The following is a 15622-nucleotide window of genomic DNA, read 5'->3' on the forward strand; positions in this document are numbered from 1 at the left end:
CTTCTTTAATTGTCACAAGGACAAGTGTAAAAACACTTGACCGTGACTCAAGATTTCATCTTGCTTTTCTTCTACGACATAAATCTGAAAGAGGATTGAGTTTTTGAATATTTAATCACCTCGGGTGAACACTGCAGATAAATAATTGCTTGTTTTGTAAGAGCAAGCTGCAATGAAATGGCTTTGCAGCCTGATGCTGTGTGTCAAAGGTGTCAGAGTCTGATTCCTACTGAAGAAAAGATGTCTACAGGCTTTCAGCTTGTTGCTTTTAACATTCTATAACTCTAATTACTTCCATTCAGCTGAACTACAATGATGTAATCATCGACATGGTGCTCTTCAACTGATAATCATGGCTTTACTTAATTGTGAAGAGCTAGGTCCACTGGATCAATCAAAGACAATCCAGTTGACTGACAATTAGTTAAATGTCTTTCCCAGCATGACACTTTGGTAACCATGGCACTGTGCTCCTGGTGTTCACTCACCTTGACTTACCTACCTCCAGAGACCTACTCTCATCACCGAGGCTTGTGATGTTGTACACCTCCCTACTCATGATGTTCATTACTTAATGGGGCACCTCAAAACGCCAACTTCATAACCTTCTAATGTAATGTATCCCCACTAGCAAAGGATAAATATGATGTTGAGCTATGTGTGGACATTTACCGCTGGCAACTTTCTAGACATGCAGGTCTGTTCTCTAGCAAGCCCCTGCTACCAGCAGTATTGCATATCCAGTTGAGACAGGCAGTCTTATGGAAAAGCTGACCTTTACCAATCCTTTAGAGTTAAAGGGATGCATACAAATGATGATACTCAATCAACTGACCAGTCAGTCAGCGTGGGTGGTTGCCTAATTCACAGTGTGGTGCCGCAAAATAGATTGAGCTTCACATTGAGTATTGATTGAACCTTTTATGTTTCTTCAGCTCCTGTTCGTAACCCTGGTACACAATTCAGGTATGATTTTCTTTTTCTTTTTTTTGTGAAGGGAAAGGCTTTACAAGACCAAAATCAATATTTTGACAAAGTGCAAGACTAGTGAATGAAGTGCATGCCTTGTCCACTAAACATAATGCAAGACCCTTATTTAAATCATGCAGATAAATTTTGCCCGTGCAATATAAATCAACGATGCAAATTTCTGGCCTACATTTCGCTCAAATACACAAAGTTAAAAATATGCACCGTGTGGAGGAAGAAACATGGAGAAGTGAACACTGCAACACTGCCACCTGCTGCTCTAAAGACACACTGCACGGATCAGAACATTCTTTATCTAGGATGTACAGTAGACCGGCTGAGAGGGCCAAGATGCTTTCTAGAATTGAACAAGACAGGTAAATACTAACGATACGGGTCATCAAAGTAATGCAAGAAAAGAATCAGAAAAGAGAACACACAAAATCTAAAATGTGCTTAAGGTTTATTTAGTCTTGAAAACCAAAGACATTTCAATGCAAATATGGTATATACACAATGCTTTAAACCAGAAAGGCACAGGGACACGAGTCCATTTGACATGAAGAACCCCCTTCCTGTCTGGCTCAATAACACACTGATGTACTGGAGACAGGTATCAGTCCAGACAATATGAACATTCTTGTCAAAAAACACTTACACACAACTTAGAAATCTTTATTCGTGAGGTTAGAAAGCTAATAAGACAATAGTGGTGTTGTGATAGCTAAAATATATATATATATATGTATATATATATATATATATATATATATATATATGTATATATATATATATATATATATATGTATATATATATATATATATATATATATATATATATATATATATATTACTTATTACATAAATACAAAAGTCAAACGGCACATTTTTGTCTGCATCTATCCTAAAAATGTGTACTTGTGTCTACTGACAGTCCTCCATGTTTTCAGGGAAAAACCACAAGAGCAAGTCAATTCCCTAAAACAAAACAAAACTTTAATTCAACTGGAATCCTTAAGTACTTTATAATAACTTCAACCTTCTTAATAAATTATGTTTTAATACAAACAAGAACTTAGCATTTAAAGATCTTGATTCTAAACAGTTATTTCGTAGACACCATTGTTGTTATGGTTTTAAGTGTGATGAAGATATGGTGTTGATTGTCTGACCATTCGAGTTGCCATCACCTTATAGTCTTTGGCCTCATGTGTAAAACTAATTGAATCTGGATGCTAGACGCTGTTTCTCTACCAGGACTTAACTCTCTACCTAGAACACAGAGGCAGAACTACCGAAGCCCTGGTATTGTGCAGTTGTATAAATTAAGACAATTCCTTTATTTCTTCAGAGACAAAAACAACAACAAAAACGCAGGAAACTACAGAAGGGCAAGAACGTACTTTGATTCGCCATTTGTCTGTGAGGGAGTGAGAAAAGACGAGAACAGCTATTTACAGGTTAGGTCACATCCTCCCGATCCTAGCTCCACCGGCCGTCTTCTCGCTTCTCTCCTCATCCTGTGGACTCGTGGTGTGGACAGGGTCGCACGCTGACGACGGAGAACAAGGGTTCGTAAACCCCACGTAATCATATTCATTTACTGACCATAACCACGAAGCACAAGTCGATATCATGGCATGAACTCGAGCAAACACGTGTGTGGTTTGTGTAACTACGGGCCTTTACGGTGACTTGGTACAGTCACAGAGACCCTGGAAGCCCTGCGCACCCATCTCTGGCCAGCAGGTGACAAATAAGTATGGGCGTACATCACTGAGGTCCAGTCAAGTCTGTTGGCCCCTCGGCTTTCGAATGGACATTCGTGTTTGGGGTGGTCCCGTCTCGTGGTACGGTCACTTCTCTGCGATGGGTCTCGGGGGCAGAGCTGTGATCGAGATGTTCAAATGATGGGTGGACTTATGGGAAGACCCGCGGGGGGAAGGGTGGGCGGGGGGGGAGGGCGGCCTGGGTCACTTGTTGAGGGCGATGCTGACGTAGGAGGTGGGGATGTAGCCCTCGTCGCCGTTGGTCCTGCGCACCCGCGTCCATCCGTCCCCTTTGTCCTCCTCCACCACAGACAAGACCTCCCCCTCCTGCATGGAGATGGTCCCCTCGCTGGCACCTGCCGGGTGGGGAGAAGAGGGGAGGTGGGGTGTTGGGAAGGGAAGAGGAGGGGTGGGGTGGGGTGAGGAAGGATGGGGAGAGGAGGGGTGGAGTGAGGAAGGATGGGGAGAGGGGGGGTGGAGTGAGGAAGGATGGGGAGAGGGGGGGTGGAGTGAGGAAGGATGGGGAGAGGAGGGGTGAGGAAGGATGGGGAGAGGAGGGGTGAGGAAGGATGGGGAGAGGGGGGGTTGAGTGAGGAAGGATGGGGAGAGGAGGGGTGAGGAAGGATGGGGAGAGGAGGGGTGGAGTGAGGAAGGATGGGGAGAGGGGGGGTGGAGTGAGGAAGGATGGGGAGAAGGGGGGTGGAGTGAGGAAGGATGGGGAGAGGGGGGGTGGAGTGAGGAAGGATGGGGAGAGGGGGGGTGAGGAAGGATGGGGAGAGGAGGGGTGGAGTGAGGAAGGATGGGGAGAGGGGGGGTGGAGTGAGGAAGGATGGGGAGAGGAGGGGTGGAGTGAGGAAGGATGGGGAGAGGGGGGGTGGAGTGAGGAAGGATGGGGAGAGGGGGGGTGGAGTGAGGAAGGATGGGGAGAGGGGGGGTGGAGTGAGGAAGGATGGGGAGAGGGGGGGTGGAGTGAGGAAGGATGGGGAGAGGGGGGGTGGAGTGAGGAAGGATGGGGAGAGGGGGGGTGGAGTGAGGAAGGATGGGGAGAGGAGGGGTGAGGAAGGATGGGGAGAGGAGGGGTGAGGAAGGATGGGGAGAGGAGGGGTGAGGAAGGATGGGGAGAGGAGGGGTGGAAGGAGGCGACGACACGCAGAAGCGAACGGTTAGTGACAAAAGATTCCTCTGGAAAGGGGAATCCATTTGAGTGGGGGGGGGGGGGGGGGGGGTCCGGGACGGCGTCCGCGCGGGGCCTCACCCGGGAAGCTGTACATGGCCGTGCACTGGCCGATGGGAGCTGCGAGTTCCTCGTCCTCAAAGTCGTCGTCGAACTCGGCGTAGATGGCCTGGGGACGGTCGGGGGTGCCCTCGTCAGAGTGCGCTACGTCAGGGCTGGGGGGGGAGGGGGCACGGAACACACACACCGTCAGGGGGACAGTCCGGGTACGTACGGCCCATTGGCGTCCGGTACTCGGTGTTCTGAAGGGCACACAAGAGCGTTGGGGACTCCCCCGGGCTCACCTGTACACGTCGTGAGCGCCGTTGTTGTTGAAGGAGTGGGACGTGTAGCGCAGCGTGTCCCCTCGGCCTCCTGCCTCGGCCAGCCACGACTGCAAGATACGAAGCCCATGCATACGATCAGGAAACACTGTTGTAAAGCCCATGCATACGATCAGGAAACACTGTTGTAAAGCCCATGCGTACGATCAGGAAACACTGTTGTAAAAGCCCATGGATACGTAAAGGAAACACTGTTGTAAAGCCCATGCGTACGATCAGGAAACACTGTTGTAAAAGCCCATGGATACGTAAAGGAAACACTGTTGTAAAGCTCATGCATACGATCAGGAAACACTGCTGGGAGAAGAGAACCCACAGAGAAGGCAGAAGGAACGTTGTACCTCTGAAAAGAGTATCTACCATATACACTCATATAGAGGGCAAGAAAAAGGCACATTACAAATGGAACTGTATTTTTTTTATCATGACAGGGTGTATTACCTCATACTTGTTGACTTCTCCCCTCAGCCTTTCCATGTTCTGGGCTGTCTGGGTGATCTGAGGGGCCAGACTGGCAGGGTCGCCCATCTGGGGATTCTTCTCGTAAACATCCTTCATCTTCCCCAGGGCCTCGCTGCAGACAGGGGGAAGGGAACAGGGCCGAGGCGGAGAGCGTCAGTCCCCGTAGGAAAGAACCCCCCCGCAGGGCCCAAGCCGAGGTAAACGCCACGCTCAAACGCTCACAGCAGGTTGTCGAAGCGCTCACCTCTGGTCGACTTCTTTCTGCAGCTCCTTGCCGATGTCATCGAGTTTCTGCTGTAACCTCTTCCTGCGCTGCTCAGGGGGCAGGTGGCCAAAGTCCTCCGTTACTGTGGGCTAAGGGTGCAGAGAAAGTGAGGATCACAGCATTTCTGTACACACACACACACACACACACACCACACAGACAACTCTAGAGGAAGGTCTGTGGGTTCAACGGTTTTACTGACAAAACATGCATGCATTAACTTTAAGATAAGAGTTCTTCATTTGGTTCGCTGAAAAAGCCCAAGACTTCCACCTTTACCCGTGTAATTACATGCAATCCCGTTTTATTCAGAAAATCACAAATTCCCTAAATGACTGAGCTTATAGGTGAAGGTCCAGTGTTTTCTGGTCATATTCGTTGTGGAAGAAAAGGACACTGTAAACAAGAGAATTAGCACTTGTCCCAAATATTTTAAGCTTTTGTTTGCTTTCAATAGAGCACAAAGACTAAAACACAATTACATGTCCCCACCACCAGGTGGCACCAACTCTCAAAAAGGGCATGCACTAGCAATCGTGTGGTGATTGAGGTGGTCCCGTCTAAAGCTTGTGTAAATAGTGAGCACCCCATTAACCCCCCCCCCCACACACACACACACACAGCTCCCTTCTAAACGTCATTACCGTGGTCCTCTCTGGAGTAAACCTCTGGAGGGAGAGAGAAACACAACTAGCAGTAGATCTACACAAAACATCCTCACTACTTTCCATTGAAAACACACACACACACACACACACAACAGGAGAGAGAAAGGTCTAGACGTACTTTGGGTTACGGAGTGTCTGAGGAACAGTACCATTCACTTGAGGAGTGACGTGTTATAAGAACCACAACATGACAACAGGTTCATCTCAGCAAACAGGTTGGGCTGGGTGGAGGCCTCGGAGAACGGGGCGTGGGCCCCCGAGCCCTCTCACCCCTGACCTTGGTGACTCACCGATCGCCTGAGGGTCCGGAAGGAGGAGATTCGGGGTTTGACTGTCTTATTGATCTCCTTCAAACAGTACGACAGGGGGTCCCGGCCAAACTTGGGGGAGGGGGGTCCGTTAGCGGGCGAGGGGGCGGGGGGCGTGGAGAAGGGAGCGGGCGAGGAGGGAGAGAGCTGGGGGGGGGGGGGGAGCAGGACCAGGCACAGACACCCAGGGGGGTATGCAGAGGGGATAGGATGGGGGTTGGGCAGGAGGGAGGGAGGAAGGGTGGGAATAAGGAGGTGAGGAGGTGTGGGGTGGGGGGGGTGGGGGGGGACCATGGGTGGAGGGAGGACAAATAACAAAAACAAACAAACAAACAAACAGGTGACAAGGGAAAGAGAGAGACACCGTCAAACACCTTAAGCGCACCACACAGCGAGGAAGACAACGTTGGAGCTAGCCTGGCGGGAACCCCGAGACCTCGGAGGACAGGGGCGCCGCGCTCCTACAGCAGCCCACCACCACCAGCAGCCAAACACGAGACAGGGCGGGGCAGGGGGGGGGGGGCAGAAAGGCCCCCCAGGCACATCACTGGTGATGCCGATCAATGAGTAAACGATACGTCCCATTGGCTGACACCAAATCCATCGTGATTACCCGTAAGTACAGTTCCTTCAGGGCACGCAGGTATACTATCCTAACTGAACATACGACGATGGCTAAATTAAATCAGGTGAGAACATAAATCAATTTCCAGCCAAGTTGGACACATACCAGTACGGATGAACCAGGTGTAACATGTCAAAATGAACGCGACACAGCTGAAAGGAGGGGGGGGGGGGGGGGGTGAGGGCGTAACTGTTGGAGGGGGAGTGGGGGGGGGGGTTTGGTACTAGCCGGCTAAAATCTCTCTCAACTACATCTACGGTAAAGCCACGGACAAAACTCCAGAAGACACCAGGACCAACACAGGACCCCACACACACACGCACGCACGCACACACACTCACACACACAGAACAGTACACGAGGGTGTAGCAGAGAACAGAGCCACACAGCCCAGCCCAGCCAGTGGGGCATGCAGCAGCAGCAGGGGGAAGAGCGGGGGGGAGCAGGGGGGATGGAGGGGGGATGGAGGGGGAGAAAAGAGGGGCAGGGGGGTGGGTGCTGGGGGGGGGGGTCAGTTAGGAGCTGGCTCAGGGGGCACGCTGAGGAGATGGTTTACTACACCCCCTTAAGGCAAGGTCAGGGTGATCCATGATCTCCAATGAAGCTTTTGAGCTCTCGTCTACATGGCTCCCCATTTTGGCAAAGGCTTTTTTGGGGGTGGGGGGTGGGGGTGGGGGGGGGGGGGTGGGGAGGGGGGTTAAAACATGACTCGGCCACTCACTGAGACTTCCCTGATCATGATCCGACCCCGATCCGATCCTTGGCAGAGAGCAGTCTCTGTCATGCGACTCTGAGGATGCATTATAAGCAGTATAATGGCAGCAGTGTTGTTTGTGGATGCCTGTTAGCGGAAAAACCAATGTGTCTGTGCCCTGTGCTGATGAAAGCACAACCCCGGCACAATGCTGCCAGTCGACCTATTGGAAACCGGGGTCAAATGCTGCAGAAGGGGGGGCGGGGGGGTGGGGGGGTGGGGAGGGTAAATCCCAGCCAGGGAAACAGCCATGCAGGAGGTCTATTCTAGAAAGGTGATGCACGGGCATATCTGCAAGCATCGTTGTTTGTTTGTCTGCACGCTTGTTGGAGTATGTGTGTGTGTGTATTTGCGTGTGTGCGTGCGTGCAAGAGAAAGGGAGGACCGTGCAGTACGGAGCTCTTAGTTAGTGGGAGGTGTGTGTGTGTGTGTGGCCGCAGCTTCAGGTCTAGTGAGAGTTCCCCAGCGAGGGGTGGGGGTGTGGGGGGGGGTGGTGTTCTCCCAAGGCTCTGCCTCTCTGTCTCAGCCCCTTGGCCTCTGCCCTGACTGCCTCTGCTCTGCCTCTGCCGGAGTAAACATACCCTGTGGCGCGTGTACGTTTGGTCCAAACCACTGTCTATTCCTCATGCAAAAACACGGCCCATCTAACATGGTCTCGGCTATAAAACGCGGGGCCCGGTCTAGATGGTGTTGACATGGACCCCCCTTTCCCTGCACCTACCTTGCTCTTCTTGCTGAACAGCCAGAAGGGCTTGCTTTTGTTCTTGCCCAGCAGGTCCAAAGGGCCTTTAGGGGTCCCCAGGCTGCTGTCGGACGAGGCCCGGTTGATCCCCTGGCTGTAGTCCTCAAACTCCAGGTCACCCGGGCGCTCGAAGCCAGACTTGTGCTGCTCTATAAGAGCCATGGAGTCCTGGAGGACGGGAGACCAGCACACAATGACAGAATCCATATTCGAGTCTGTCTGTACTGAAATCCACTGTGTGTGTGTGTGTGTGTGTGCGTGCGTGTTTTTGACAGCATGTGATAAGGAAGCCTTACACTCCTCTCATTGATATTAGTGCCAGCTTTAGTAATGCCTTCCAGACACTTCCCAATGATGGGCGTCACGTGCTTCTCCGTGTCCGAGAACAAGATGTAGCCCTGGGCCAGTTTCTTCACCCTCCTCTCATCCATGTCCTGGAGTTTCTGCAACACACACACACCCGTTGACATTGGTCGTATCCCCTCGCCGATATTAGCGCACGCAGAAAAGGGGAAGGGACTCTTTTCGCTTGGCCAGCGAACCGACCCCACAGACCCCGTGCTGTGCGAGTCTGAAGGGGCGACTCGGGGGCCTCGGAGAGGCGGCCATCTTGCTTACGTTGAAGATGAGCGGCATGTCGCCGAAGTAGAACTGGCTCTGCTCTTTGTTGTACTTCTGCAGCTGCGCCGCATAGTCGTTCTTACACTCCTCTGCTATGTGTGTCCGCATGTGGGCCTGCTGCTTTGCCTAGAGAGAGAGAGAGAGAGAGAGAGAGAGAGAGAGAGAGAGAGAGAGAGAGAGAGAGAGAGAGAGAGAGAGAGAGAGAGAGAGAGAGAGAGAGAGAGAGAGAGAGAGAGAGAGAGAGAGAGAGAGAGAGAGACCATTTTGAGAGCTCAAACTCCACTGTTAAGGGAGCAAACGGGGAATGTGTCCCCCCTCCCGTCCCCCCCCCGTTCCCCCAGAGGTTCAGTGAAGTGAATCTGGAAGTCTGGGGTAAGAGAGAAAAAAAGAAAAGAAAAGAGAGAGGAGGGCCAACACGGTGGGGGGGGGTCCGGGTCCATACAGCTTTCATCCCGGTGCTTTGACCTTCCAGGTCTCTATCGGGCGTACTCACTTTCTCCACATCGGCCTTTGTCGCATTGATGTCCTGGTCGGTCTTCTCGGCACACTGAGCCGCTCTATCGGCTTCCCGCCACTCCCTCTCGAAGCGCTTCTTGCTCTGGTGGAGAGGCACCGGGAGGAGACGCTGGTCATTTGCGCCCGTCCACGTCAACAATGGGCATGGTCTGACTGGGGATTTGGTTTTCAGAGAGCCTTTCTCGGCCAGGATTTACATCAGGTAAAAAAGGGTTTCCCCCCCCCAGGCTGTAAGGAAATGGATCCTTCCGGAACGTCCCCTAACAGGGCTCAGGTCCACTGAGGTGTATAGTCAGAGGCAATGGGCAAATATTGGATATTTTGGACACTCAGACAGCCTTTTTTCTCCCCATATACAAATCAAATCCCCATACTAGGAATACAACGTACACACACACACACTCTCGTTCAATTGTTCGACATTGTATTGTCACTGCAGTGAAGACACAAAGAAACACAGTGGGCAAATGCCAGGGACAGTATGGAAATTCGCCTGGCTGCGTTGACGGGTCGAAAGCGAAAGTACAGCCCTTTGAAAAGAAAGAATGCACAGGGGGGAAAAAAAAAAGAAAAAAAACCTGCACCCTCCATTACACTGAGCAACAATTTACACTGCATGGAAATCCAGTGGAACATACAGAGTTCAGCTGCCAGACAAGCCAAACTTACACTGTCGAGCTGCTTATAGGTGATCTCCAAGCTCTGCTGGGATTTTTTGGCCTCGACCAGATGCTGTAGATGTGTCGAATGAATAAGAGAGAGGGAGAGAGAGAGAGATGGAGCAAGAGAGGGAAATGGACAGAGACAGAAAAGAACAACAGACTATTAGAGGGAGACAGCAGATGACAGAAGGGTGACAGTAACTACTTGGATAGTCAATGGGCTGAGGGGCACCGAATAAACAATGGCCTCCGAACCCACAACGCCAAATAGATGATAAACAAATACCAGTGTGTCTTGTTTGGAACATCATGTCTACTGGGAGACTTTGTACAGTGCTGCTCTGTTAACATTCCAGTGGGAACGAGCCAAGGCATTCCTCACCGCCAGTGACTCAATACTAGTGTGACCACCCTCCCCCGGTCCCTCCCACCAGACAACAAGCAACGCTTCCTTCCTGCCACAACACCCAACCTATACATCATCTGTACACCTCCTGCCATCTGACCCTCCCTGTCCCTCCCTCCCTCCTCCACAGCTGTTCTCCTCATCCCCTCGCTCCATTGTTTCCAGTGCTTCCAGAGTTCAACGTCACCCAGTCTGAACCCAATCCCTCCTCCCGTCAGGTGACTCTCTCTCTCTCTCGTTTCTCTTTCTCCATCCCTCATTTCTCTTTCTCCATCCCCCTCTCCCCCTCGCCCCCTCTCTCCTCTCTCTCTCTCGACATCCCTCTCTCCCCCTCACCATCTTGCGCTCCTGCTTGAGCTCCTGGAGGTACTTGTGAGCTCGATGCAGATGTTCATCATCATGTTCTCAGCGATCAGCTCCCTCTGGCCCGCGTAGTCGTTCATCTCGTTCAGGATGTCTAGGAAGGACTGGTGATTTGAGAACCTACAGGAGGGGAGGGGCCAGGAGAAGGAAGGATGCAGAGATAGGGTTTCGAGCAATTACCAAGGTTGTTGATGAAAGGCCTCAGCCAATGGACGCCAAGTAATGACAGGCTCCATTCACTTCATTGATGCTGTCGCTCGGGCCCGGCAAGGATAGTAGCAGGCATTTGCATTGCTAAAAACGTTACTGTGCTAAGCTTCCACATCCCCATGGTAACTAATATAAGCGTTTCGGTGTTTTAACTATTGGGATTTGATAAGTTGAATATGCTGCCGTGATGCAAGCCTCGACCGTTTCTCACCGGCATTCCGGCTCCTCTTTACTCCCTCGTTTAGGGTTGTATTTCTTCGTCAAGTTCCTGGGACCACATGGGAGAGAGAGGAGGAAGGGAGATGATTAACGGGTCGGCATTGCAACATTCGACAGACATTTCTGGGGTTCTGGTGTTTCATTCGACACAAACAAAAGCAACCCCAAAAAAAAACAAAAAAAAGGCCCACTTCTCCTAATCTTCCTCCTCTCACTCTCCTGACCACATCCCGTCTATCATGCGCTAGTCTACTCCCACTTCCCCTCCTGTCCAGCAGAGCTCAGCAGACAGCAGCTGGTGGCTGATTGTGGGGCCTGGGGAGAGCGAGAGTGAGCCAACGGACAGAGTGAGGAGCAGAGAGAGAGAGAGAGAGAGCCATGTAGGTCTGAAGCTTGAGAATGAGGCCAGTGTTGCTGGGAGCGTCTGGGCTGGGCCCAAGCCAGCACGCAGAGGAGGAGGAGGAGACTAGTTCGATTCGGCCCCGGACAAGTCATAAGACTTCAACATGCATTTCATAAACAGCATTTCCATGCACACACACACACACACCAGCTGCTGTAGGCCAAAAAGCCACAAACATACACAAATCACACGTAAGCACACAGGCATATATGAGCCGGGAACATTCATTTGATGTCGGTGAGGAACCATGTCAGGAATGAGACCTACCTCAGTTGCTTGGCATAGCTCTGCTCGATCTCAGTCCTCTCCTTCACAAATTTGACATACTTCTCCACCAGTTCCAGGCCAGACTGGGTGTGCTTCTCGATGATGTCAAATTGGTCCTTCGGACCAAAAAGGGGTTGGAGAGAGGGAGAGAGCAGACGAAAAGTGAGCTACAGATGGTATTCCTTGTGAACAGGAGACAGATGGACATCGCAACAGCAGATCGGGTGTTCCACATGATGGTAACGACCTCGTATGAAGAATAATGGACGCCAAAACTCAGAACAAGTTGGGATTTATAAAACTCTAGATACCTTCTTCCGTCTCGTCGACCTCCCTGACACAGCTCCTTTCAAGAATTCACCATGAAAGCATAACCCTTGACCCCGGCAATGTTATCTATGGCTTTTAAATCGTGTCAATGCTACGGAGACAGACAGGGGATACTCAGAGAAAAGGCCGGCCCAGCGGCAAAATGACCAGGGTTCTCAAGACAGGAAACAGGAAGGGTCTCCTCTCTCCCATTTCCTGCGTGTTTGCAGACTGTATCGGGGTGGCGAGTCGAATCATAACACAACGAGAGTACACCAAACAGAGAAGGACTATTACTATGCATCCCGACTGAGAAGACATTCCTAGAAGGACAACACAAGTGTAAAAGGCACCACACGGGCCACCTTTGAACCAAAGGAAACTCCCACACTGGGACATGTTAATGAGGTGATTGTAGACCTGTCTCTTGCCTGCCAGGACCTTATTTGGCTGGGTGCTTTATGAGCACTTCAAGCACAGACAAGCCTGTTACAGAGATGATATCTACAAAAACCCCAATCCTGCGTCACTCCCCCTTCCACAAACACCTCCCTCCAGCCCTCTCCCTTCAGTCTGATGACTTTTACAGTATGGGGGAGGGGGCACCTCTTGGAAGAGATTCCAAACATGCTGGGCCATGTTGTTCTTGACCTCTCTCATATGCCCCTGCATAAAGAAGATACACAAAGAGAACGGGAAATAGAACGTCGCTTTTCTTTCCAGGACCTCTGTCCACTAATGAGTATCAAAGTCACTCCCTGGGTTTTTTACGTTTATATTATGTGAATGGGGCGAGCGTCTGTGTGTCAGTGTACAAGCGTAACACACTATGTACAAAAATGAGGTCATGGGTCGGTGTTAGAATACCCGGAATAGCATTGTCTTTTGAGTGCCTTCACTGAATGAAAAAGAAGAAACACATTAGACAACCGACTTTCAGGAAAATAGAGCCATTCCTTTTCTTTTAGGAAGTGAAACTTTTTCACTACCTTTATTGGACGATTTCACCTACAGGCTGGCTTTCAAATAAGGCAACACAGCCCCTCAGGAAACAAAAATATGATCAAGCCAAAATAACGTTACAAGCTAAATGGAGGCTCACTTTCACACGAAAGCTAAGGAACCTAGCCTAATCAAGGCGTCACCCTGGTGAGACACCCAAATGCAACAGAGCACATGTTTCAGTCTTTAGTCACTGCATTTTATACACTTTATGAAAGTCTCATGGGCCTGTCTGGCATGTTCCAGGTTGGCAGAAGACACGATTCTTTCACCAATAGGCCCAGGCAGGCAGGCTCTTGCACTGTAAAAACTTGTCGCTTAAAATAGCAAGAGGATTAACGGCACGGAGAGCAGGGGACAGATGTCATAGTGCATCGTTGGCCGCGAGGTTTCGGTTACTAAGAGAACACAATCCAAACCAATTAGGCCCCCGGTCTTAAGGTGTACAATGTTTTTCTCTCTCTCTCGCTCTCTCTCTCTCTCTCTCTCTCTCTCTCTCTCTCTCTCTCTCTCTCTCTCTCTCTCTCTCTCTCTCTCCTCTCTCTCTCTCTCTCTCTCTCTCTCTCTCTCTCTCTCTCTCTCTCTCTCTCTGTCTCTCTGTCTCTCTGTCTCTCTCTCTCTCATATATCAAGTCTGTTTTAGATTCGGAATTAGGCCTAATCTGTCTGTTAGAGGATACAAAGGTCTTAGTAAGAAACAAAGAGCTTTAACCCAAAAAGATTTCCACGATATCTGAAATTCAGATACAGGAGCAGACTTCATTAAATTAGGGCAAAACTAATTAGGTTGGTGCTCCAGCGTTGTGATTGGAAAGGGGACAGGGGGGGGAAGAGGCCCGGGGGGGGAGGGGGGGGGGGGGGGGGGGGACTCTAATGAGGTCAGAACCTCATCACCCTCATCTCTGTAACGCTCTATTTACATATTCTGTTTCTGGTACTGTACGGCTTCCCCTGTGGGTGGGTGTCTGTGTGTGAGAGATGCTGCTTTCTTTACTGTCACTTTAACAGAAAGAGGTGTTTGTTATAACAAAGATGAGACCGTGCAATAGCGTTCGGCGCATGGGGTTCAGAGCATGTTCTGGCTTGGTTTGATATGTCAGGCCAGCCCCAAAAGCTTCCTCTTCATGACTTTCCAACAGAGGATATAACTCGTTTCTGATAACAGTGCAAAAGACCACACGGATCCTGATCTCATCTTCCTACAATGGGAATTTTAGACATTTTCTCTTAAGCTCTTAACAAGTAACTTTTAGTTTTTTGCTTCCTTGTACGGTCAATATCAAATGGCTAACTACATTTTCATGCATGTAAAAAAACAAAAACATTGCTTGTCTAGTAGGTGGCGTCTAAAGTGTCGTCATCGCTTCTGAAATAGTCGCAGGGACTTACAGGCCTTGATTGTCAACAGAATTAATGTGGAGTCAGGCTAGAAATATAGTGTCTCTCTTATGCATCGTTCAATGGCTACATCGTCACTACTTCCTTTTAACAGTCAATGTCCCAATACAATAGGTCGTAGGACGTACTTGAGACCATAACAAACATGTTGGATACTGTACTGTATGGCTCCTGCAGCTGGGTAGAGTTTACAATCTTGAATAATACAACAGAGAATCCCCCAAAAATTGTTACCTGAATACTGAGTAAATACCTACATGAATGTATCTATAACTTTAACATAAATATGTCTTAAAGGTGTATGTAGTTACCAAGATTATTGTATTGAGGGCACAACATATTTTCAGTATACAGTTCACTCTACCTAGCAACACTCAAGTCATGACAGTGAGATCAACAAAACAAAAATCCTCAACCTGAATTGCCAACGAATCTATATTTCAAATCTGGTTCCATTTAAACGTGACTACTTTTAATTGAGATAAGCTAGCTTGCTCGTTTAGCAATAACGTGAATCACGCCGCAAATTATGCGCGCAATTGGCTTGGAGCTGTGAGAAACATTGCAAGTAGGAAACGTTTAATTTCCTAACCCTAAACTACAGTAGCCAGTTGATCACTTTCTGTAACATTAGTTGAGTCTGACTAGTTAGCCTTTACTGTAACACAGTTTTCTGGGGATCGTGTAACTCGTCCGTTATACAGTCAACTGGCTAAACACAATCCTCACATTTTGCAAGCAAACATTAGAAATCTTCATCATTGGGAAATGCGATCTATTTCACGTGTCAACTTCAATCTTGACAACTGGTGAACTTACCCACAGATCTGTGCCCCAATCCATCTTCAATTTGCAGATTTCTCTCTGTAGCCACCCCTGAATACAAAGAACTTCTTCAAAGTTGTCCCGACATTCAGAGGACGCCCCAATCCCTAAAGATGATGAACTGTAACTCTAGCACACCTCTGAATAGGTTCTACACACAGTAAATCGTTTATTCTCAATTGTCGCAAAAGAGTGAGCTCTAATTAGTTAGTTAGTTAACTAGCTAGCTACACTAAATAATTTTCCAACTTCCAAAGGAAAGACGGATAAACTAGCTTTCATATCCGCGTCACTCCTGAATCC

At 49.4% G+C, this 15622-nt stretch overlaps 1 protein-coding gene across 1 annotated transcript; it reads right to left on the reverse strand.

The window, feature by feature from the left end:
* Nucleotides 1-1415: 1415 nt before the first annotated feature.
* trip10a (thyroid hormone receptor interactor 10a) lies at nt 1416-15602 on the reverse strand. Its single transcript, XM_062450068.1, is given in 17 exon segments — nt 1416-3094; nt 3994-4127; nt 4257-4345; nt 4737-4869; nt 5002-5111; nt 5667-5690; nt 5981-6145; nt 8099-8287; nt 8416-8562; nt 8738-8866; nt 9234-9338; nt 9926-9988; nt 10661-10698; nt 10701-10807; nt 11109-11165; nt 11787-11902; nt 15314-15602. Coding segments are annotated over 17 exon segments (1782 nt in total). The 5' UTR covers nt 15338-15602; the 3' UTR covers nt 1416-2942.
* Nucleotides 15603-15622: the final 20 nt, after the last annotated feature.

The sequence above is a fragment of the Osmerus eperlanus genome, chromosome 2 (assembly GCF_963692335.1).
Source record: "Osmerus eperlanus chromosome 2, fOsmEpe2.1, whole genome shotgun sequence".
Lineage (NCBI taxonomy): Eukaryota > Metazoa > Chordata > Actinopteri > Osmeriformes > Osmeridae > Osmerus > Osmerus eperlanus.